Source organism: Myotis lucifugus, unplaced genomic scaffold (assembly GCF_000147115.1).
Source record: "Myotis lucifugus unplaced genomic scaffold, Myoluc2.0 scaffold_813, whole genome shotgun sequence".
Classification (NCBI taxonomy): Eukaryota; Metazoa; Chordata; class Mammalia; order Chiroptera; family Vespertilionidae; genus Myotis; species Myotis lucifugus.
Window position 1 is genome coordinate 91,171 of NW_005871861.1, and position 24,979 is coordinate 116,149.

Below are 24,979 nucleotides of genomic sequence, written 5' to 3' on the forward strand. Positions count from 1 at the left end.
TCTGAAATAAATATTTTAAAAAGTGCCTGGCACAGAGTAAGCACCATGTTAATCTCAACTATGTTACAATCTATAGTTTAGATTATTTAAATCAGCTCTATTTTTCCAAACATAAATTAGGGACAACTTGTACTATTTGGGTAAAGAGGTAGGTTAAATTGTTTATAATGATGTCCTAAGCACCTTTTTTCATGACACCTTTGTTATTTTAAGGAGAGTTTTAGCGATATTCTTCTTAGTTATTATAAACTAGAGGCCCAGTGGATGACATTTGTGCACTGAGGGGGGTCACTAAGCCCAGCCTGTGCCCTCTCAAAGTCCAGGACCCCTCGGGGGATGTCCAAATGCCAGTTTAGGACCGCTCCCCTAAGCTGTCAGTTGGACATCCCCTGAGGGGTCCTTAGCGCTGCCATGGAGGTGGGAGGGGTCAGTGGGAGGGCATTGACCACCAGAGGGCAGCTCTTGCATTGAGCATCTGCACCGTGGTGGTCAGTGCGCATCATAGCAACTGGTCATCCTGCCATTTGGTTCATTTGCATATTAGCCTTTTATTATGTAGGATAGCCATTAGAAAGATGCCGTAACCATCATCACTTATTGTCTCTATTCATATGATCTGTCATAATCAGAATGCTATGTTGGTTCCACAAAGCCATGCTCATGGGGAAGAAGAAAAAGAAAACACAGGAATTTGCCCTTACCGAGCAGGTGTTCCATAAAGGTGAGGCCTGAAAGCTGCAGAAATAGCCACAATCACAGCTGGGACTCCGTAGCCCACAGGGAACATGAACTTCTTCATGAACTTGCTCACATTGGAGTAACTGACCACCATCAGGTTGCGTGCAGTGAGGAAGAGGTGCAGGCCCTCTAGCAGCATCCAGGTGAAGGAGGCCAGGTAGAGATAGTGTAAGGCACCCGCGATGATGGCACACAGCACCTGGGGGAGGAGTGAGAGTCACCAGGTGGGATTGTCAGGGTGGAGCATGGCCCCAGGACCTCTCTTATACCTTGCCATTTGGGAGAACTCTGCTGTATATGAAGGAATTCTCAAAAGAAGGTGTGATTTCTAGTTGGGTCAGTCAGTGTAAAATTGGCTACTTACCCCTCTAACCTTCCCCAATCCCAGTCATTTTATTAAGGTGTCCAATGCAAGTGTGCTCCTCATTCCACGGTCAGGGCATGCTTTCTTTGGGACAGTGTCGGTACCTTAGGCTCAGTTCTGTCGATGGCCGTGAGGAAGAGCAGGTGGGCCAGGAAGAGGCAGAGGGAGAGCTGTAGGTGGAGTGAGGTGCTGGTGTTCTGGATGGCTTTGCACAGCAGGAAGGTGAGGGCCGCCAGGAGGAGGCACAGCAGAGAGAGGCTCAGCCCCACGTAGGTGATCACAGCCAGGGCGGGATCATCATCCTGGGACCCAGGAAAGAGGAGAGAGCAGTCACACACTCCTAATCTGGGTTAATGACCCTTCTACCATTTCAGTTTGGGCAGGGTACAACAAAATTCGGAGTGGAGGAGCCAGGTGAATTTGTGATGTTTATGGACACTGTTAGAATTCTAGGGGGTTCTGATCTGATTCATTCAGATCCTGTAAACATTGAGGGATAAGAGAGTCCTCATTCAGGACCAAGCCCTGGAAATCATAGGGTTGATTTTCCTTCATGACTATGCTTATAGGTTATCATGCAACAGTCACAGAAACACATGGCTTTGTGTTGAGCACCATCCTCCATCCCCATGATGTGATACTGTGTGACAGAGTCTGCATCCAGAACTCGATTTCCAGGGATCAGCTCCCCACCTTGGACTTACTCACCTCATCCCTGCAACACATTTTCCTTACAGATTTAGATCATTGGTTAAAGAAGGAGAAGTACTGATGATGGTGGTAGCTTAAAATTAATATTTTCAGCCTAATGTTTTATTTGTTTTTTAAAATATATTTTTATTGGTTTAAGAGGAAGGGAGAGAAAGAGAAAGTTAGAAACATCAATGATGAGAGAGAATCATTGATTGGCTGCCTCCTGTATACCCCCTACCAGGGATTGAGCCCATAACCCGGGCATGTGCCCTTGAGCAGAATCAAACCTGGGACCGTTCAGTCCGCATGCTGATGCTCCATCCACTGAACAAAACTGGCTTGGGCTGCTGACTATTTTCTAAAGATTAAATTTTTTCCTGCCTGATTTTTAAAATCATCTTAAATCCATAAGGAGAACTTAAAAAAATTAATTTTAGTGTAAGTATGTGAGAAAGAGAAAGAAGGAAGGACAGAAAGAAAACAGAAATGTGAATATGATAAAGAAAATGGAGGACAGCAATCCTCAGATGTGATGCTTGTGTATGACCCTGACTGGACAACCCAGGTGCACCATGTTTATTTATTGACTCACATAAATTTCAGAATAATAAATTATGTTATTTTAGGTGCAACTTGCATGGGAACTTATTACATAGCAATAGACATTGAACAAAGTCCCTTCTCAAGGCTCTCACCTGAACATCATAGTGGGCCATGAGGACGGCAAAGCTGCTGAGGTGGCTGCATTGGCAGGTGGTGCTGGTGTCTCCGGTGCCCACCATCCAGCAGCCTTTGGTGGACCAATGACCACTTCCATTCTGGCCAGGCTCCCAGAAGACACAGAACACCTTCTGCCTTGGCCCTGTGGTCACTGACTGTAGGAACAGAGCAAGGTGTGAGCTGGTAATTAGGTGCTCAGAAATGCTGACCCAAATCCTGCTTGTGATGGGCTTCCCTGGGGAGATGATGTACCCATGGGAGAGCCCCTGAACCCCAAGACTGTGTCCAGAACTCAGGCCTCTTCCACACCCACAGCCCCGTTTCACCAGCACTCACATGCTTGAAGACAAAGGTGACTGGGGAGCTGAGGTTCTGAGTGTCCGTATTGCTCACAAAGGCGGATATGACATCTGAGAGCAGGACGAGGGAGACTTCCTGCAGCAGGCCCGTGTGTGTCTCATGCAGAACTGACTGCTCCTCAGTTTCCAGGACCCGGGGGGCCCCAACCAGCAACTTGCCCATCCCTGGAGAGGAGACAAGGCCCACCGCAGCAGGGCCTATAAGACAAGGACAAGTTTGACATCTTGGCTTGTCCCAAAGGCCCACTTCCTTCTGGGATGCATTCTCTCCTTTGACCCACCACAGCCTACACTTCCTCTTAATATCTAATTCTCTGTTTGTCACATCCTTGGGTGTCTTGTTCCACTTGAAGCCTCATTGACCTTCTGTCCACCTCAGTCATTACCTGAGCCACCTGAGTCCTGCACCACATCCCAGTTCACCAGCATCTTTGCCTGATTAATGCTCAGGGTGACATTCTTGTCTCCTTGCTTCTTCACCTCCCGGGATAGTTCTATGAGTTGTGGGAGTTACATAAGGGAGTTAGATTAGTGGCTGTGCCAGCAGTTGTAGCTATAATATAATTTTTATGTATAGATATCTTTTATATGTATTATGTTACACTATATACCAAATGTTATCTGTAACATTATTATAGATATACCAAATAATGCCATATATATGTTATAATATTACACATATTTTGTATACATAATAATGATATATACCAATCTGAATTTTCAAAGGGTTATCAGAGAAACTACAAAATATATAACCTGAATGAAATAAAGAAATTCCTACAAACCCATGAACTATAAAAGTAACTGAAGAACTAGAGTGTGAACAGAACTGTCACAAGCAAGGAGATCAAATCTCTAATCAAAACTTTCTAAATGAAAGTTCAGACCTGAATTCGACTAACCATTTAAGGAAGAGTTAACACAAATTCTTGTACACTCCTAAAAAATAGAATGAAAAGGAACACTGAATAATTTTATGAGGCCACAATTACTCTAAAAACCAAACTAGAAAAAGATATCAAAAGAAAACAAAACTATAGACCATTAACTCTTATGAACATAGATGCAAAAATCTTCAACAAAATATTAAAAAAAAATTATCCTAGAAGTCTCAAGGCTTGTCCACTGAAAACTATAAAATATTGCTAAAAAAATTTAAAAACCCTAAATAAATGGAAAGGTATCCTGTGATTATGAATTGGAAGGCTTAATATTTTAAACATGGCAAGATTTTCAAAAGTGTTCTACAGATTCAATGCAATACTAACAATATTTCAAAAGAATATATATTTTTTGCAAAAATAGAAAAGCTCATTTTAAAATTCATATGGTATTGCAAGAGGCCCCAATACCCAAACAATATTGAAAATGAAAAGCAAAGTTGTAGGACTCACACTTTTTGATTTCAAAATTTATTACTAGTATACAGTCATCAGAGCAATATGGTGCTGCCATATGAGTTGACATATAAATCAACAAAATAAAATTGAGAGTCCAGAAATAAACCCATTTATTTATGGTTAACCGATTTCAACAGACCCTTCAAAGAGGGAAAGAATAATCTCTCCCGTATTTGGTCTTGGGGCATCTGGCTCTGCACAAGTGAAAAAAGGAAGATGCACCCACACCTCACACAATACACAAAAATCGGGTCAAAATGGGTAAAGACATACATTTAAGAGCTAAAAATAGAACAGTTAGGCCCAGCCCATGTATTTCAGTGATTGAACATCTACCCAGGAACCAAGAGGCGCCCCAAATCCCCCTGTCTTCTCCGCCCCACCCCACCCATCTTGTTTGATTTCCAGACAGGGCACATGCCAGAGTTGCAGGCTCTGTCTCCTGTGTGGGGTGTGGAAGAGGTAGCCAATCAATGATGTTTCTCTCTCATCGATGTTTCTATCTCTCTCCCTTCCTCTCTCTCTAAAAAATCAATAAAAACATTAAAACTACAATAAAAATAGAAGTTAGTAGAAAACAGGAGTAAATGTTCATGACCTTGCATTTGGCAATCAATTCTTAGATATGACACAAATATACAACAACAAAAGAAAAAATGAGTAAGACAGGCTTTACCAAAACTTAATGCACCTATTTATTAAAGTAAAAGGACTATGAAGAAAGTGAAAAGAATCTAGTTTGGGAAAACATATTAACAAATCACATGTCTCATGAGGGTCTACTAGCAAATATATAAAGAACACTTAAAACTAAACAACAAAAAGCCAAATAGCCCAATTTAAAAATAGGCAAAGAACTTGAACAGATATTTCTCAAAAACAGATATACAAATGTTGAACAATCATATGAAAAGATGTTAAATATCAGTAGTCATTAGGGAAATGCAAACCAAAACCTTAATGAGTTGTCACCTGACACACTAGAAAGGCTTTAATAAAACCAAAACAAAATGGAAGTGAGATGTTTTGTTGGGGTTGGGGGATACAGCCATTTTGCAAAATAGTTTGGTGGCTCCTAAATGTTGAACATATAATTATCATATCACTCAGCAATTCATCTCCTACATATGGACCCAAAGAACTGAAACAGTTATTCAAACAGAAACCTGCACACCAATATCATAGTAACTCTATTCACAATAGTCAAAGGGTGGCAACAATTCAATGTCCATAAGTGGATGAATGGATAAACAAAAGGTGGTGTATACATGCAATGGAATAGTATTTAACCGTATGATATATGCTACCATGCAGATAACCTTGAAAACAGTATGCTAGGTGAAAGAAGCTACTATAAGTTCATGTATTGTATGATTCTATTTATATGAAATGTGCAGAATTGGCTAATTCATAGAGACAGAAAACAGATAAATGCTTGCCAAAGGCTGGGGGAGGGAGAAATGAGAAGTAACTGCTTAGTGGGTGCAGTGTTCATTTCTGGGGTGATGAAAACACTTTACAAATAGAGGTGATGGCCTGTCTGGTGTGGCTCACTGGTTGAGCATCAACCCATGGTTGGATTCCAGATCAGGGCACATGCCTAGCTTTTGGGGTCAATCCCCAGTAGGGGGCGTGCAGGAGGCAGCCACTATTTTAAAAAAAATATATTTTTTATTATTGATAGTATTACAGATATCTCCCATTTCCCCTCCTTTACCCCCCTCCTCCCAGCCCGTACCCCTACCCCCAGATTTCACTACCCTATTGCCCGTGTCCATGGGCTATGCATATAAGTATATAGGTTCTTTGGTTTATCTCATCATTGATGTTTCTATCTCTCTCTCTCCTGCTCCCTCTCTGTGAAATCAACAAAAGCATATTCAAAAAGAAAAAATAGAGTTCATGGCTGTTCAATTCTGTGAATGTATTAAATGTCACTGAATTGTGCACTTTGACTAAAATGGTGGATTTTATGTTATGTGAAATTTACCACAATAAAACAAATAACTTAAATATCAGGTAATATTAAATTGTATTCTTCCAAATTTAATAAATCGTTTTCTTTTGAAGCCATTTCTATTTTATCTTAAATTATTTATTATAGCCAAAACCGGTTTGGCTCAGTGGATAGAGCGTCGGCCTGCGGACTGAAGGGTCCCGGGTTCGATTCCGGTCGAGGGCATGTACCTGGGTTGCGGGCACATCCCCAGTAGGAGATGTGCAGGAGGCAGCTGATCGATGTTTCTCTCTCATCCATGTTTCTAACTCTCTATCTCTCTCCCTTCCTCTCTGTAAAAAATCAATAAAATATATTTAAAAAAAATTATTTATTATAATTATTTCATCTGCTGATAATTTATATTACAATGAAATATATAGTATTGATAATTTTTTTCATTTTCTTTTAATCTTATATTTTAATATGTTTATGAGCATAACAGGGAGGTACAATGCTGGAGGCTAAGAACAGTAGTTAGCATAAGAAATGGGAGAAGTTCAGAAGGCTGATGGACATCTTCAGCAGGGCTGAAGATCTGCATATTTTTACCTGCTGCCAAACAGCTGAGGGCAATTCCCCTAACCTGATAATCCTTTATTGTTTACCAAACCTTACCTTTGATATGTATATCTACTTTGCTAAAGGGCAAAATGTGTGAATAAAAAGCTGTGGGTCCAGAGTGGGGGGTGGGGGGTGGGGAGGAACCCACTCCCCTAGAGGGTGATGTCTCTGGCTGGCTCCCCCAATGCCTTCCAAATTTATATTTCCTGTCTAGTTTATCCATTTATGTTGCAGACCCTTCTCCTGATTCCAGAACTTTTGCTGCAACAGGTTGCAGCAGTACAAGTGTGATCACTCAGCTCTAGTCCATGGGAAGAGGAATGAGGTGAGGAGCAGGCAGAGCAGAGCCTGGGGGCAGGCGGGGTTACTTGCCTGTTCCTGCAGCTGTCCTGAAGGTCAGTGGCCCATTGGGCAGGGCCTTGCTCATCTCTCTCAGGACGTGCTCCCAGCCAGTGAGCAGGTTAGTGGCCACGCAGTGCTGCTCTGAATGAGGCAGAGTAAGCAGGTCCCCCGGGTCCTCCAGGAGATTATCCACCTCCTGTATGATGTCCTGGGGGGATGGGGGACACAGAACCAGTGGATCTTGTGCCAGAGAAGCTTCAGGAAAACCCTGCCCACTCAGCTTCTGAGAACAGACCCTAGATCCTGTATATTTGTTGATAAAGGTGATACCGAATGGCGATTCCCTGGGTCTTTGCTAGTGCAATCTGCCACCCAGAGGTCAATCCCTGGTCATGACTACCAAGGACAATGCAAGTTCAGTGGCCAGAACAAGAGGAAAGGTGTTAAAAGAGTGAATACAAATACTTGGTCTGCTCTTCCCACCCACCCTGGGAGAGCAGGGCCTCAGAGCAGGGTGCCATTGTGTTGGGGTCAGTCTTCTTCCAGACCAAGGCTTCCTCGGGTCTCTATGGGATGCCTCCACCTGCCTCCCCAGGGTCCTGTCCTTACCTGGATGGTGTCCTGGGCCGAGGCAGACTTGAAGTTTCTGAGCAGGTCGTGGACTTTTTCAAAGAAGTGGGAGAGACTCTGGGGAAAGAGGAGATGAGGTCTTAGAGGGTTCATGCATGGATGGGAGAGCGTGGGGAAATGGGTAGACGGTAGGCTGAATGGAGGGACCTTGCCTTCTGGTCCCGGCTGGAATCACTCACCTGGCTCTTGATTCCAGGGGGTGGGTTCCAGGTAAGGAAGGAAATCTCTGCAGGGGACAGAACAGCAGTTCATTAGGTGTGTGAGTGTGTGTGTGTGTGTGTGTGAGAGAGAGAGAGAGAGAGAGAGAGAGAGAGAGAGAGAGAGAGAGTTGGAGGCAGGATCTAGGGTCAGGCCCTACTTTCACACTGAGTAGTCCTTTGTTTATTCAGGAATCTGGGCCCCTCTCCTCTCTGTGCCCCACCCCCTTTCCTTGTTCAGTCCCCCTCCTCTCCCGCACCCCCCAACCCACCCGGCCCCCACGCCTTGGCTGGAGGTGATGACACCTGCTGACTGCACATCCCTGAGTGGCAGACACAGGGGTTATGGGAAGTGTCAGAGGCGTGACCCACAGCAGGAAAGCCCCCACAGAGGTACAGGTTGTGAGATCTTAAATACCTTTGTCTCAGTTAGTAATTAGCTGCTGCCTGGGGCCCCCCAGGAGGCTTTCCTTCTGCAGGATCCCCAGATCTTTTCCCATTTAGTCTCAAAGAATGGAAGCCTGGCCCAGCAGGGCACCCCAGCATTCATTGTGCTGGGTTCCTGTGGCTCCCCATGAATATGTGATCAGACAGCTTGAGTTGTGGGTCTTTGGGAATGTGGGATCAGAACTCCGAACCTTGTTCACAGACGGTGTTGTGTGGGCCATTGGGGGACCCAGGAATCGGCTTCCAGCCAGACCTGCAGCGGCACTCATAGCTGCCCTTGGTGTTGTGGCATTGGGTGGATTTGTGGCAGTTTTTCCCCAAGATACATTCATTCACATCTGAGGACAAAGCCAGAGAGAATATGAGGCCCTCCCTCCAAATTTGCTCACATCCTTCCTGCTCCTTCTCTCAAATCCTTTAGCAATTCACATCGAGGACACCCCACTACATCCCGCTCACCAGCCTAGTCCAATAGGATACAAAATAGTGGTGCCATTTTCCACTGTAAAAGCACCATAAACTCAGAGTGCCACTGCAAGATGGACAGCACAGGACTGTGTGTGTGCAAGTGTCATCCCAAAGCTGAAACAGCTAACTGGAGAGCACAAGGCTTGAGCCTTACAAAACCGAAGAAATGTCAAAGGAAAACTCATTCGGCAAGCCCAAGCATTGTAGAAACATGCCCTCTTTGAATGAATATATTACAGGAACTTCCGAGACCATAACACTTGCACAGCCCCTAGGAGGAAGGACATCTGACAGAAGGGCAAAGAGCAAGGCCATAAAACAACCACTGGCAGCACGCTCCACATATGCACCAGCAGAAGCTGCCCATGGCCCATCCCTGATATTGTGTAAACAGAAGCTGCCGGGAGCCGGTCCATCCTTGCTGCTTGACACAGTCGCTGCAGGAAAGAAACATCTGCACAGCATATGTTTCAAGGGACCTGGCATATATAGCATATTGTTCTTAATATGTTTGCTCTCTTTAGCGCCATGTGTTTTAACCAAGGTCACCTCTCCGAGAAAGGTTGTTTCCCCAGGTGGGGATTTTTCCCTGAGGTTAGGGAGGGGATACAACCCCTTAATTAAGTGCCAGGCGGGTAGTTAAGCTACATAATCTTTACTCCCTGGAATGGAGATAAGAAACGCCCTAACCTTCGTAATAGAAATTGACAGGATTAAAATCGGCTGGTATAAATATGGATGTAACAAGACAATAAACATCAGATCCTGATCAGTTCCTAACCAGAACTCCGACCAGAACTTTGGCTGGAGATCCTGGCTAGAGGTCCTGACTAGGCTGCTGATCAACTGAAGGCTGTCTTCGTGTCCTTCCTTCTTCGCCGACTCCGTCCACACCTTTGGGGACCCCTGGACCCGCTGGGATTGGACCCCAGCAAGAAGCCACCTGTAGTGCGGTATAGACATGAGTGTCCACCAAGGCCTGCAGCTCTCCCCACCTTCATAAAAAGCCTGCCCCCTTTCCATGCGGCACTGACTCTTCCTCAAGATCAGTCCACCTGCACCCAGGTGCCATGAATAAATATTATTTTGATTACACTAAACTTGAGTCTGTTCTGTGTGACCTGACCCAACCCCCAACCTTTCAAAAACTGTTCACCTGTGCGCTAGGATGGACTGTGACAGGACTTGTGATGGACATCTAAAGAGAAAGGATAGCCCTGATAGCTCCCACGAGCTGAGGCTGTGGGCTGTGGGCTGTGTTACCACTGGCACAGAGCTGCCCTCATGCCCTTATTAGAACAGATTCGGAGGCTCAGCCCTACCCGGCCCAGGTGCCCTCTCCTCACTGCCTGCACTGGACACACACCATTGCTGCCTCTCTGTAAAAAAATTAATAAAATATATTTGAAAAAAAAAAGAAGAAGGATACCACACTGATAGCTCCCACATGCTGAGGCTGTGGGCTGTAGGCTATGTTACCACTGGCACAGAGCTGCACTCATGCCCTTATTAGAACAGATTCAGAGGCTCAGCACTACCCGGCCCAGGTGCTCTCTCTTCACTGCCTGCACTGGACACAACATTGCTGGAAGTGCTGCCCCGTCTCTGCCAAAGCTCCTTATGGCAGCTTCCTTTCAGATGGCTCAGCAAAGTAAAGAAGATGTGGTTCATTTATTGGATCTGAACTCCGAACCTTCACAGATGGTGTTTTTTGGGCCATTGGGGGACCCAGGAACCAGCTTCCAGCCAGGGCTGCAGCGGCACTCATAGCTGCCCTCGGTGTTGTGGCATTGGGTGGATTTATGGCAGGAGTTTTGCCCTGAAGTACATTCATTCACATCTGAGGACAAAGCCAGAGAGAATATGAGGCCCTCCCTCCAATCCTTGCTTACATCCTTCCTGCTCCTTCTCTCAAATCCTTTAGCAATTCACATCGAGGACACCCCACTACGCCCCGCTCACCAGCCTAGTCCAATAGGATACAAAATAGTGGTACCATTTTCCACTGTGAAAGCACCATAAACTCAGAGTGCCCCTGCAAGATGGACAGGACAGGACTGTGTGTGTGCGAGTAACATCCCAAAGCTGAAACAGCTAACTGGAGAGCACAAGGCTTGAGCCTTACAAAACCGAAGAAATGTCAAAGGAAAACTCATTCGGCAAGCCCAAGCATTGCAGAAACATGCCCCCTTTGAATGAGTATATTACAGAAACTTCTGAGACCATAACCCTTGCACAGCCCATAGGAGGAAGGATGTCACGCAGAAGGGCAAAGAGCAAGGCCATAAAACAACCACTGGCAGCACGCTCCACATATGCACCAGCAGAAGCTGCCCATGGCCCATCCCCGATATTGTGTAAACAGAAGCCACCTGTAGTGCGGTATAGACATGAGTGTCCACCAAGGCCTGAAGCTCTCCCCACCTGCATAAAAAGCCAGTCCCCTTTCCATGCAGCACTGACTCTTCCTCAAGATCAGTCCACCTGCACCCAGGTGCCATGAATAAATATTATTTTGATTACACTAAACTTGAGTCTGTTCTGTGTGACCTGACCCAACCCCCAACCTTTCAAAAACTGTTCACCTGTGCACTAGGATGGACTGTGACAGGACCTGTGATGGACATCTAAAGAGGAAGGATACCACACTGATAGCTCCCACGAGCTGAGGCTGTGGGCTGTGGGCTGTGTTACCACTGGCACAGAGCTGCCCTCATGCCCTTATTAGAACAGATTCGGAGGCTCAGCCCTACCCGGGCCCAGGTGCCCCTCTCCTCACTGCCTGCACTGGACACACACCATTGCTGAAACTGCTGCCCCGTCTCTGCCAAAACGCCTTATGGCAGCTGCCTTTAAGATGACCCAGCAACATAAAGAAGGTGTGGTACATTTATGGGATCTGAACTCCAAACCTTCACAGACGGTGTTGTGTGGGCCACTGGGGGACCCAGGAACCGGCTTCCAGCCAGGGCTGCAGCGGCACTCATAGCTGCCCTCGGTGTTGTGGCATTGGGTGGATTTATGGCAGGAGTTTTGCCCTGAAGTACATTCATCGACATCTGAGGAGAAACCAGAGAGAGTTTCAGGCCCTCCCTCCACTCCCTGCTTGTAACGCTCCTGCCCGTTTTTTCAAATTACACTTAAGACACCCCACTAAATCCTGCCTATAACTCACCTAGCCCCACATATACAAAGTTGTGGTGACATTTTACACTGTAAAAGGCCCTTGAGCTCAGAGCACCTCTAAGGGTGACAGGGCAGGGCTTTGTGTCATCCCAAAGCAGTGTCCCCCAGCTTGGGGTGCGAGAGTATGGGAGGACCTGTGATGGATTTCTAACCAGGGAGGCTGACACACTGATAGCTCCCACGAGCTGTGGCTGTGGGATGTGGCACCACTGTGCCCAGAGCTGCACTCCTGCTCTTATTAGAACAGATTCCAAAGCTCAGCCCTGCCCGACCCAGTTGCCCTCTCCTCACTGCCTGCACTGGGCACACACCATTGCTGGAAGTGCTGCCCCTTTTCTGCCAAAGCTCCTTATGGCAGCTGCCTTTCAGGTGGCTCAGCAAAGTAAAGAAGATGTGGTTCATTTATGGGCTCTGAACTCCGAACCTTCACAGATGGTGTTCTGTGGGCCATTGGGGGACCCAGGAATCGGCTTCCAACCAGGGCTGCAGCGGCACTCATAGCTGCCCTCGGTGTTGTGGCATTGGGCTGATTTGTGGCAGGAGTTTTGCCCGGAGGTGCATTCATCCACATCTGAGGACAAATCAGAGAGAGTTTCAGGCCCTCCCTCCACTCTGCTCATAAGCCTTCTCTCAAAGTACACCGAGGATACCCCCACTACACCCTACTAAACAGCCTTCTAGTCCTACAGTACACAAACTTGTGGTGACATTTTCTACTGTAGAAGCACCATAAGCTAAGAGCGCCCCTGCAAGGTGGAAGGGCAGGACTGCGTGTGTGTCAAGTGTCATCCCTAAGAAGTGCCCTAAACTGTTGTGCCGGTAGGACTGGAGGAGGACCTGTGATGGACTTGTAACCAGGGAGGCTGCCACACTGACAGCTCCCACATGCTGAGTCTGTGGGCTGTGGCACCCCTGCGCCTAGAGCTGCACTCCTGCCCTTATTAGAACAGAATCTAAGCTCAGCCCTGCCCAGCCCAGTTCACCATCTCCTCACTGCCTGCACCGGGCACACATCATTGCTGAAAGTGCTGGCCTTTTCTCTGCCAAAGTCCTTTGGCAGCTTCCTTTCAGATGGCTCAGCCAAGTAAAGAAGATGTGGTTCATTTATGGGATCTGAACTCTGAACCTTCACAAATGGTGTTGTGTGGGCCATTGGGGGATCCAAGAATCGGCTTCCAGCCAGGGCTGCAGCGGCACTCATAGCTGCCCTCGGTGTTGTGGCATTGGGCTGATTTGTGGCAGGAGTTTTGCCCCGAGGAACATTCATCCACATCTGAGGACAAATGAGAGAGAGTTTGAGGCCCTCCCTCCAATCCTTGCTTACATCCTTCCTGCTCCTTCTCTCAAATCCTTTAGCAGTTCACACCGAGGACACCCCACTACGCCCCGCTCACCAGCCTAGTCCAATAGGATACAAAATAGTGGTACCATTTTCCACTGTGAAAGCACCATAAACTCAGAGTGCCCCTGCAAGATGGACAGGACAGGACTGTGTGTGTGCGAGTAACATCCCAAAGCTGAAACAGCTAACTGGAGAGCACAAGGCTTGAGCCTTACAAAACCGAAGAAATGTCAAAGGAAAACTCATTCGGCAAGCCCAAGCATTGCAGAAACATGCCCCCTTTGAATGAGTATATTACAGAAACTTCTGAGACCATAACCCTTGCACAGCCCATAGGAGGAAGGATGTCACGCAGAAGGGCAAAGAGCAAGGCCATAAAACAACCACTGGCAGCACGCTCCACATATGCACCAGCAGAAGCTGCCCATGGCCCATCCCCGATATTGTGTAAACAGAAGCCACCTGTAGTGCGGTATAGACATGAGTGTCCACCAAGGCCTGCAGCTCTCCCCACCTGCATAAAAAGCCTGCCCCCTTTCCATGCGGCACTGACTCTTCCTCAAGATCAGTCCACCTGCACCCAGGTGCCATGAATAAATATTATTTTGATTACACTAAACTTGAGTATGTTCTGTGTGACCTGGCCCAACCCCCAACCTTTCAAAAACTGTTCACCTGTGCGCTAGGATGGACTGTGACAGGACTTGTGATGGACATCTAAAGAGAAAGGATAGCCCTGACCGGTTTGGCTCAGTGGATAGAGCATTGGCCTGCGGACTGAGGAGTCCCAGGTTCAATTCCAGTCAAGGGTGTGTACCTTGGTTTCAGGCACATCCCCGGTGGGGGATGTGCAGGAGGCAGCTGATCGATGTTTCTAATTCTCTATCCCTCTCCCTTCCTCTCTGTAAAAAAATTAATAAAATATATTTTTAAAAAAGAGGAAGGATACCACACTGATAGCTCCCACATCCCGAGGCTGTGGGCTGTGGGCTATGTTACCACTGGCACAGAGCTGCACTCATGCCCTTATTAGAACAGATTCGGAGGCTCAGCCCTACCCGGCCCAGGTGCCCTCTCCTCACTGCCTGCACTGGACACAGACCATTGCTGAAACTGCTGCCCCGTCTCTGCCAAAATGCCTTATGGCAGCTGCCTTTAAGATGACCCAGCAACATAAAGAAGGTGTGGTACATTTATGGGATCTGAACTCCAAACCTTCACAGACGGTGTTGTGTGGGCCACTGGGGGACCCAGGAACCCGCTTCCAGCCAGGGCTGCAGCGGCACTCATAGCTGCCTGCGGTGTTGTGGCATTGGGTGGATTTATGGCAGGAGTTTTGCCCTGAAGTACATTCATCGACATCTGAGGAGAAACCAGAGAGAGTTTCAGGCCCTCCCTCCACTCCCTGCTTGTAACGCTCCTGCCCGTTTTTTCAAATTACACTCTGGACACCTACTAAACCTTGCCTAAAGCCCACCTAGCCCTACATATACAAACTTGTGGTGACGTTTTCCACTGTAAAAGCACCATAAGCTCAGAGCGCCCCTGCAAGTTGGACAGAAGGACTGTGTTTGTCTGTGTGTGTGTGTGTGTGTGTGTGTGTGTGTGTGTGTGTAAGTGTCATCCCCAAAGCTGGTTCCCCCACCTGTGGGGCATGATGCAGTGTGGGAGGACCTGTGTTGGACTTCTAACTGGGGAGGCTGCCACACTGATAGCTCCCATGTGCTGAGGTGGTGGGCTGTGGGCTGTGGCACCACTTCATCCAGAGCTGCACTCCTGCCCTTATTGGAACAGAATCTGAAGCTCAGCCCTGCTCAGTCCAAGTCCCCTCTCCTCACTGCCTGCACTGGGCACACACTATTGCTGAAAGTGCGCCCCCTTCTCTGCCAAAGCGCCTTTTGGCAGCTTCCTTTAAGATGCCTAAAAAAATAAATAAGACCAGGTACGTTTATGGGATTTGAACTCCGAACCTTCACAGACGGTGTTGTTTGGGCCATTGGGGGACCCAGGAACCGGCTTCCAGCCAAGACTGCAGCGGCACTCATAGCTGCCCTCAGTGTTGTGGCATTGGGTGGATTTGTGGCAGGAGTTTTGCCCCGAGGAACATTCATTGACATCTGAGCACAAATCAGAGAGAGTGTCAGGCCCTCCTTCTTCTCCCTGCACACAACCTTCCTGCCACTTCTCTCAAAGTACACCGAGGACACCCCCACAACACCCTGCTTAATAGCCACCTAGCCGGACAGTATACAAAGTTGGGTGATCTTTTCCAGTGTAAAAAAACCACAAGCTCAGAGCAGCCTTGCAAGGTGGACAGGGCAGGACTGTGTGTGTGCAAATGTCATTCCAAAGCTATGTCTCCAACTGTGGGGCAGGATTGACTGGGGAGGATCTGTGATGCACTTCTAACCTGGGAGGCTGCCACTCTCATAGATACCAGGTGCTGAGGCTGTGGGCTGTGGCAACAGTATGCCCAGAGCTGCACTCATGCCCTTATTAGAACAGATTCAGAGGCACAGCCCTGCCTGGCCCAGGTGCCCTCTCCTTACTGCCTGCACTGGGCACACACCATTGCTGAAAGTGCTGCCCCTTCTCTGCCAAAGCACCTTATGGCAGCTTCCTTTCAGATGGCTCAGCCAAGTAAAGAAGATGTGGTTCATTTATGGGATCTGAACTCCAAACCTTCACAGATGGTGTTGTTTGGACCATTGGGGGACCCAGGAACCCGCTTCCAGCCAGGGCTGCAGCGGCACTCATAGCTGCCTGCGGTGTTGTGGCATTGGGTGGATTTATGGCAGGAGTTTTGCCCTGAAGTACATTCATCGACATCTGAGGAGAAACCAGAGAGAGTTTCAGGCCCTCCCTCCACTCCCTGCTTGTAACGCTCCTGCCCGTTTTTTCAAATTACACTTAAGACACCCCACTAAATCCTGCCTATAACTCACCTAGCCCCACATATACAAAGTTGTGGTGACATTTTACACTGTAAAAGGCCCTTGAGCTCAGAGCACCTCTAAGGGTGACAGGGCAGGGCTTTGTGTCATCCCAAAGCAGTGTCCCCCAGCTTGGGGTGCGAGAGTATGGGAGGACCTGTGATGGATTTCTAACCAGGGAGGCTGACACACTGATAGCTCCCACGAGCTGTGGCTGTGGGATGTGGCACCACTGTGCCCAGAGCTGCACTCCTGCTCTTATTAGAACAGATTCCAAAGCTCAGCCCTGCCCGACCCAGTTGCCCTCTCCTCACTGCCTGCACTGGGCACACACCATTGCTGGAAGTGCTGCCCCTTTTCTGCCAAAGCTCCTTATGGCAGCTGCCTTTCAGGTGGCTCAGCAAAGTAAAGAAGATGTGGTTCATTTATGGGCTCTGAACTCCGAACCTTCACAGACGGTGTTGTGTGGGCCACTGGGGGACCCAGGAACCGGCTTCCAGCCAGGGCTGCAGCGGCACTCATAGCTGCCCTCGGTGTTGTGGCATTGGGTGGATTTGTGGCAGGAGTTTTGCCTGGAAGTGCATTCATCCACATCTGAGGTCAAACCACAGAAAGTGTCAGGCGATATCTCAAATCGCTGCCTGCAAAGCTCCTACCCATTTTCTGAAATTACACTCTGGACACCCACTAAACCTTGCCTAAAGCCCACCTAGCCCTACATATGCAAACTTGTGGTGATGTTTTCCACTGTAAAAGCACCATAAGCTCAGAGCGCCCCTGCAAGTTGGACAGAAGGACTGTGTTTGTCTGTGTGTGTGTGTGTGTGTGTGTGTGTGTGTGTGTGTGTAAGTGTCATCCCAAAGCTGGTTCCCCCACCTGTGGGGCATGATGCAGTGTGGGAGGACCTGTGTTGGACTTCTAACTGGGAGGCTGCCACACTGATAGCTCCCATGTGCTGAGGTGGTGGGCTGTGGGCTGTGGCACCACTTCATCCAGAGCTGCACTCCTGCCCTTATTGGAACAGAATCTGAAGCTCAGCCCTGCTCAGTCCATGTCCCCTCTCCTCACTGCCTGCACTGGGCACACACTATTGCTGAAAGTGCGCCCCCTTCTCTGCCAAAGCGCCTTTTGGCAGCTTCCTTTAAGATGCCTAAAAAAATAAATAAGACCAGGTACGTTTATGGGATTTGAACTCCGAACCTTCACAGACGGTGTTGTTTGGGCCATTGGGGGACCCAGGAACCGGCTTCCAGCCAAGACTGCAGCGGCACTCATAGCTGCCCTCAGTGTTGTGGCATTGGGTGGATTTGTGGCAGGAGTTTTGCCCCGAGGAACATTCATTGACATCTGAGCACAAATCAGAGAGAGTGTCAGGCCCTCCTTCTATTCCCTGCACACAACCTTCCTGCCACTTCTCTCAAAGTACACCGAGGACACCCCCACAACACCCTGCTTAATAGCCACCTAGCCGGACAGTATACAAAGTTGGGTGATCTTTTCCAGTGTAAAAGAACCACAAGCTCAGAGCAGCTTTGCAAGGTGGACAGGGCAGGACTGTGTGTGTGCAAATGTCATTCCAAAGCTATGTCTCCAACTGTGGGGCAGGATTGACTGGGGAGGATCTGTGATGGACTTCTAACCTGGGAGGCTGCCACTCTCATAGCTACCAGGTGCTGAGGCTGTGGGCTGTGGCAACAATGTGCCCAGAGCTGCACTCATGCCCTTATTAGAACAGATTCAGAGGCACAGCCCTGCCTGGCCCAGGTGCCCTCTCCTTACTGCCTGCACTGGGCACACACCATTGCTGAAAGTGCTGCCCCTTCTCTGCCAAAGCACCTTATGGCAGCTTCCTTTCAGATGGCTCATCCAAGTAAAGAATATGTGGTTCATTTATGGGATCTGAACTCCAAACCTTCACAGATGGTGTTGTTTGGACCATTGGGGGACCCAGGAACCGGCTTCCAGCCAGGGCTGCAGCGGCACTCATAGCTGCCCTCGGTGTTGTGGCATCGGGTGGATTTGTGGCATGAGTATTGCCCCGAGGTACATTCATCGACATCTGAGGACAAACCAGAGAGAGTGTCAGGCCCTCTCTCCACTCCCTGATTGCAAAGCTCCTGCACATTCTTTCAAATTACACCCAGGACACAATGCTAAACCCTACCTAAAACCCACCTAGCCCGACATATACAAAGTTGTGGTTACATATTCCACTGTAAAAGCTCCATAAGTTCAGAGCACCTCTTTAACGTGGACAGGGCAGGGCTGAATGTCATCCCAAACCCTTGACCCCTACTGTGGGGCAGGATAGACTATGAGAGGGCCTGTGATGGACTTCTAACAAGGGAGATTGCCACACTCATGCCCTTATTAGAACATTTCTGAAGCTCAGCCCCTGCCCGGGCCAAGTGCCCCTCTCCTCACTGGGCACACACCATTGCTGAAAGTGCTGCCCCTTCTCTGCCAAAGCTCCTTATGGCACCTGCCTTTCAGGTGGCTCAGCAAAGTAAAGAAGATGTGGTACATTTATGGGATCTGAACTCCGAACCTTCACAGATGGTGTTGTTTGGGCCTTTGGGGGACCCAGGAACCAGCTTCCAGCCAGGGCGGCAGCGGCACTCATAGCTGCCCTCGGTGTTGTGGCATTGGGTGGATTTGTGGCAGGAGTTTTGTCCCGAGGTACATTCATCCACATCTAAGGACAAACCAGAGAGTGTCAGGCCAACCTTGCATTCCCTGCATGCAAAGCTCCTGCCAGTTCTCTCAAATTACACTCTGGACACCCCACTAAACCCTGCCTAAAAGACACCTTGTCCTACAGTATACAAACTTGTGGTGACATTTTCCACTGTAAAAGCACCATAAGCTTAGAGCGCCCCTGCAAGGTAGACAGGGCAGTGTTGGTGACCAGGTTTAAGCTGACATGGTCCTTGTACCTGAAGGGGCTAGCAAGGCTGGGACCCTTACCCACACAGTTTTCCCAGACTTGTTTGGATGGCGGTTATCAGTAGAATGAGAGCAAACTGTAGAATGAGAACAGCCTTTCATCGCTTACCAAGAAATCTGTAACTATTTACTGAGATTGCTGTACGGAGAATTTGTCCTTCTGCTTGGTCTCTCCCTTAGAGATTAAGAGGAACAAAGAATACATTCCTCTTGACCAGGGGTCCTCAAACTATGGCCCGCGGGCCACATGCAAATACAAATACTGTATTTGTTCCCGTTACTTTTTTTACTTCAAAATAAGATATGTGCAGTGTGCATAGGAATTTGTTCATAGTTTTTTTTAAACTATAGTCCGGCCCTCCAATGGTCTGAAGGACAGTGAACTGGCCCATGTTTAAAAAGTTTGAGGACCCCTTTGACAGACCTCCTATTCAGTGTGTTGTGTATAAAAAGCATTGTGTGGTTAATAAAGCTGCTGCAGTTTCTAGATTGAGCTGTAGTCCTCCCGATCCCGCTCTCCTGTCTTTCTTTCTTTTCTCAATTCCCAACTCCCTACCTCAGCCCGGATCCACCTATCAGGCTGGCCCTGACAGGGCAGGACTGTGTGAGTGAGTCAAGTGTCATCCCTAAGATGTGCCCTAACCTGTTGGGCAGGAAGGACTGGGGGAGGACCTCTGATGGACTTGTAACCAGGGAGGCTGACACACTGACAGCTCCCACAAGCTGAGGCTGTGGGCTGTGGCACACCTGCGCCTAGAGCTACACTCCTGCCTTTATTAGAACAGAATCTAAGCTCAGCCCTGCTCAGCCCAGTTCACCATCTCCTCACTGTCTGCACCGGGCACACATCATTGCTGAAAGTGTTGTCCTTTCTCTGCCAAAGTTCTATGGCAGCTTCCTTTCAGATGGCTCAGCACATAAAGAATTTGAGGTCCATTATGGGATATGAACTCCAAACCTTCACAGACGGTGTTGTGTGGGCCATTGGGGGACCCAGGAATAGGCTTCCAGCCAGGGCTGCAGCGGCACTCATAGCTGCCCTCGGTGTTGTGGCATTGGGCTGATTTGTGGCAGGAGTTTTGCCCGGAGGTGCATTCATCCACATCTGAGGACAAATGAGAGAGAGTTTCAGGCCCTCCCTCCACTCTCTGCACACAACCCTCCTGCCCTTTCTCTCAAAGTACACCAAGGATACCTCAACTACACCCTGCTTAACAGCCTTCTAGTCCAAAAGTACACAAACTTGTGGTGACATTTTCCACTGTAAAAGCACCATAAGTTTAGAGTGCCCCTGCAAGGTGGACAGGGCAGAAATGTGTGTGTGTGCGTGCACCAGTGTCATCCCAAAGCTGGACCCCAACCTGTGGGGCAGGGAGGACTGTGGGAGGACCTGTGATGTTCTTCTAACCAGGGAGGCTGACACTGATAGCTGAAACCTGCTGAGGCTGTGGGCTGTGACATCGCTATGCCCAGCGTGGCACTCATGCTCAGAACAAAATCCGAAGCTCAGCCCTGCCTGGCCTAGGTGCCCTCTCCTCACTGCCTGCACTGGGCACACACCATTGCTGATGGTGCTGCCCCTTCCCTGCCAAGCTCCTTATATCAGCTGCCTTTAAGAAGACTCAGCCATGTAAAGAAGATGTACATTTATGGGATCTAAAATCTCAACCTTCACAAACGGTGTTGTTAGGGCCACTGGGGGACCCAGGAATGGGCTTCCAGCCTGGGCTGCAGCGACACTCATAGCTGCCCTCGGTGTTGTGGCATTGGGCTGATTTGTGGCAGGAGGTTTGTCCCGAGGTACATTCATCCACATCTGAGAACAAAGCAGAGAGATTGTGAGGACCATCCTGCATTCCCTGCACCCAAAGCTCCTGCCAGTTCTCTCAAATTACACTCTGGACACCCTCCAAACCCTGCCTAAAAGCCACCTAGTCTGACAGTATATGAAGTTGCTGTTATATTTGCCACTGTAGAAGCACCATAAGCTCAGAGAGCCCCTTCAACGTGGACAGGGTAGGACTGTGTGTGTGTGTGTGTGTGTGTGTGTGTGTGTGTGTGTGCCAGTGTCATCCTTAAGATGTGCCCTAACCTAAGATGTGCCCTAACTTGTTGGGCAGGAGGGACTGGGGGAGGACCTGTGATGGACTTGTAACCAGGGAGGCTGCCACATTGACAGCTCCCACGTACTGATGTTGTGGGCTGTGGCACCCCTGCTCCTAGAGCTGCACTCTTGCCCTATTAGAACAGAATCTAAGCTTAGCCCTGCCCAGCCCAGTTCACTATCTCCTCACTGCCTGCACCGGGCACACATCATTGCTGAAAGTGTTGCCCTTTCTCTGCCAAAGTCCTATGGCAGGTTCCTATCAGATGGCTCAGCCAAGTAAAGAAGATGTGGTTCATTTATGGGATCTGAACTCCGAACCTTCACAGACGGTGTTGTTTGGGCCATTGGGGGACCCAGGAACCGGCTTCCAGCCAGGGCTGCAGCGGCACTCATAGCTGCCCTCGGTGTTGTGGCATTGGGCTGATTTGTGGCAGGAGTTTTGCCCGGAGGTGCATTCATCCACATCTGAGGACAAATCAGAGAGAGTTTCAGGCCCTCCCTCCACTTTGCACACAACCCTCCTGTCCCTTCTCTCAAAGTACACCGAGGACACCCCCAGTTCACCCTGCTTAACAGCCTCCTAGTCCTACAGTATACAAAGTTGTTGTGACATTTTCCACTGTAGAGACACCATAAGCTCAGAACACCCCTGCAAGGTGGACAGGGCAGGGCTGTGTTGTGTGTGCCAGTGTCATCCCAAACCTGGACCCCAACCTGTGGGGCAGGATGGACTGTGGGAGGACCTGTGATGTTCTTCTAACCAGGGAGGCTGACACACTGATAGCTCCAATGTGCCGAGGCTGTGGGCTGTGGCACCGTTGTGCCCAGAGTGGCACGCATGCCCTTATTAGAACAGAATTAGAACCTCAGTCCTGCCCAGCCCAGGTGCCCTCTCCTCACTGCCTGCACTGGGCACACACCATTGCTGACGGTGCTGCCCCTTTCCTGCCAAAGCACCTTATGGCAGTTGCCAAATAAACAAGTTGTGGTTCTTTATGGGATCTGAACTCCGAACCTTCACAGGTGATGTATTGTTGGCCATGGGAGGATTTAGGAATCCGCTTCCAGCCAGGGGGGCAGTGGCACTCATGGCTGCCCTCGGTGTTGTGGCATATGGCTAATTGGCGGCAGTAGTGTTGCCCCGAGGTACATTCATTCACATCTGAGGACAAACCAAAGAGAGTTTCAGCCCCACCCTGCATTCCCTGCATGCAAAGCTCCTGCCCCTTCTCTCAGAGTACACTCTGGCCACCCCACTAAACCCTGCCTAAAAGCCACCTAGCCCGACATATACAAATTTGTGATGACGTTTTCCACCGTAAAACCACACTAAGCTCAGAGCATCCCTGCAAGGTGGAAGAGGAAGGACTGTGTGTGTGCAAGTGTCATCCCAAAGATGTGACCCACTCTGTGGGGCAGAATGGATTGTGGGAGGTCCTGTAATGGACTTCTAACCTGTGATGGCTGCACTCTGATAGCTCCCTTGCACTGAGGCTGTGGGCTGTGGCACCACTGTGCCCAGAGCTGTATTTCTGCCCTTATTAGAACAGAATTGGAGCTCAGCCCTGCTTTGCCCAGCTGCCCTGTCCTAACTGCCTACACTGGACAGACACTATTGCTGGAAATGCTGTCCTTTCTCTGCCAAAGCCCCTAATGGCAGCTGCCTTTCAGATGGCTCAGCAAAGTAAAGAAGATGTGGTTCATTTATGGGATCTGAACTCCGAACCTTCACAGACGGTATTGTTTGGACCATTGGGGGACCCAGGAATTGGCTTCCATCCAGGGCTGCAGCGGCACTCATAGCTGCCCTCGGTGTTGTGGCACTGGGTGGATTTGTGGCAGGAGTTTTGCCCCGAGCTACATTCATCCACATCTGAGGACAAACCAGAGAGAGTGTCAGGCCCTCCCTCCATTCCCTGCACATAACGATGCTTCCCCTTCTCATAAGTTACACCGAGGTCACCCCACTATGCCCCGCTTACCTGTCACTTAGCCCGACATATACAAACTTGTGGTGACATTTTCCAGGGTAAGAGCACCATAAGCTCAGAGTCCCCCAGTTAGGTGGACAAGGAAGGACTGTGTCTGCGCAAGTGTTATCACAAAGGTGTGTGTCCCACCTGTGGGGCAGGATGAACTGGGGGAGGACCTGTGATGGACTCCTAACCTGGGAGGATGCCACACTGATAGCTCCCACGTGCTGAGGCTGTGGGCTGTGGGCTGTTGCACCGCTGCCCCCAGAGCTGCACTCATACCTTTTTTGGAACAGAATCCGAAGCTCAGCCCTGCCTGGCCCAGTTCCCCTCTCCTCACTGCCTGCACTGGGCACACACCATTGCTGAAAGTGCTGCCCCTTCTCTGCCAAAGCTCCTTATGGCAGCTTCATTTAAGATGGCTCAGCCAAGTAATGAAGATGTGGTTCATTTATGGGATTTGAACTCCGAACCTTCACAGACGGTGTTGTGTGGGCCATTGGGGGACCCAGGAACCGGCTTCCAGCCAGGGCTGCAGCAGCACTCATAGCTGCCCTCAGTGTTGTGGCATTGGGTAGATTTGTGGCAGGAGTTTTGCCCCGAGGAGTAGCTCTGGGATAGGAAAACACACTCATCATATTCCCAGAAAGCAAAGGAGCACCTACCCCACCTAAAGCACTGCTAGAAACCGACTTTAGAGTGATTAAGATTGACAGCTGGCTGACAGGCCAAGGTGGGCAGAGGTGGAACTCAGAGAATCAGGGAAGTATGCTGAAGCAGCCCCGGCCCTGGGCAACTAACAAACCTACTCGAGGGCAGATTGACCCCTCATGCTTACAGCCAAGTCCTGTGGAGACAGACACAAGCGATAGACCAGTGCATTGCTTGGAGCTTCAATCAGGTTCCTAAAAGACAACTGACAGTACCTGACAGTAGTTAGCACCTAAGTACCTAACAGGAACCCAGAATTGGCAGACAGAACAAAAAAGTAGGGTCCTAAGCCAGCTCCCATGGGGCATTGAAACTCAACTGAAATGAATGACACTTCACTCCCCTCCCAACTTTTTCCTTCCTCTTTTCTCCTTTTTACTTCTCTTTTTATTCTCCTTGATCCTTTTTAGTTTTTCTTTTTCCTTTCCTTTCCCCCCTTTTAAAATTTATCATCTTTATCTCTCTGCTATATTGATTTGTAATTACTCTAGTCTCTGTTGTTTTGTTCATATATCTAATTTTCCTCTTCCCTGCTCCTATTCAATTTTCCTTTCTCTTTTTTTTTGACTACTCAATTTTATTCTCTCTTCTCTTTCTCATCGTTTTCTCCTAATTTCTTGTTTCACTTCCTTAATTTAGGTCTATCTGCTCTCTTCTCCTTTTCAATTTTTTTCTTATCTTCTCATTTCTTTTTGCCCTCATTAATTCTAAACCGTGCTCCTTATCCTATTCCTCTAATTCTTTATTCTTATTTTCTTTATTTAAGTTCTGTATTTACAGGTTCTTCCTACTATTATTTGGTGTTTGTGGTTTGTGCTTTTTGTTTATTTGTTTTTGTGTTGTGTTTTCTTCCCATATTTTTT

The 24,979-nt window shown here is 48.5% G+C and overlaps 1 protein-coding gene across 1 annotated transcript in view; it reads right to left on the reverse strand.

Annotated features, from left to right (window-relative positions):
* The window catches only part of LOC111824010 (adhesion G protein-coupled receptor E2-like), a 123,771-nt gene that overhangs the window by 83,983 nt on the left and 14,809 nt on the right, over positions 1 to 24,979 (reverse strand). The window contains exons 4-21 of the mRNA XM_023747217.1: positions 23,159 to 23,305; positions 22,448 to 22,594; positions 21,751 to 21,897; positions 20,995 to 21,141; positions 20,284 to 20,430; positions 18,928 to 19,074; positions 18,292 to 18,438; positions 16,827 to 16,973; positions 16,129 to 16,275; positions 13,231 to 13,377; positions 7,986 to 8,032; positions 7,786 to 7,863; positions 7,207 to 7,384; positions 3,261 to 3,368; positions 2,842 to 3,072; positions 2,491 to 2,657; positions 1,207 to 1,404; positions 702 to 937 (exon numbers count right to left, since the gene is read on the reverse strand). Coding sequence (XP_023602985.1) covers positions 702 to 937; positions 1,207 to 1,404; positions 2,491 to 2,657; positions 2,842 to 3,072; positions 3,261 to 3,368; positions 7,207 to 7,384; positions 7,786 to 7,863; positions 7,986 to 8,032; positions 13,231 to 13,377; positions 16,129 to 16,275; positions 16,827 to 16,973; positions 18,292 to 18,438; positions 18,928 to 19,074; positions 20,284 to 20,430; positions 20,995 to 21,141; positions 21,751 to 21,897; positions 22,448 to 22,594; positions 23,159 to 23,305 — 2,713 coding nt within the window. The remainder of the gene's footprint in view (positions 1 to 701; positions 938 to 1,206; positions 1,405 to 2,490; positions 2,658 to 2,841; positions 3,073 to 3,260; positions 3,369 to 7,206; positions 7,385 to 7,785; positions 7,864 to 7,985; positions 8,033 to 13,230; positions 13,378 to 16,128; positions 16,276 to 16,826; positions 16,974 to 18,291; positions 18,439 to 18,927; positions 19,075 to 20,283; positions 20,431 to 20,994; positions 21,142 to 21,750; positions 21,898 to 22,447; positions 22,595 to 23,158; positions 23,306 to 24,979) is intronic.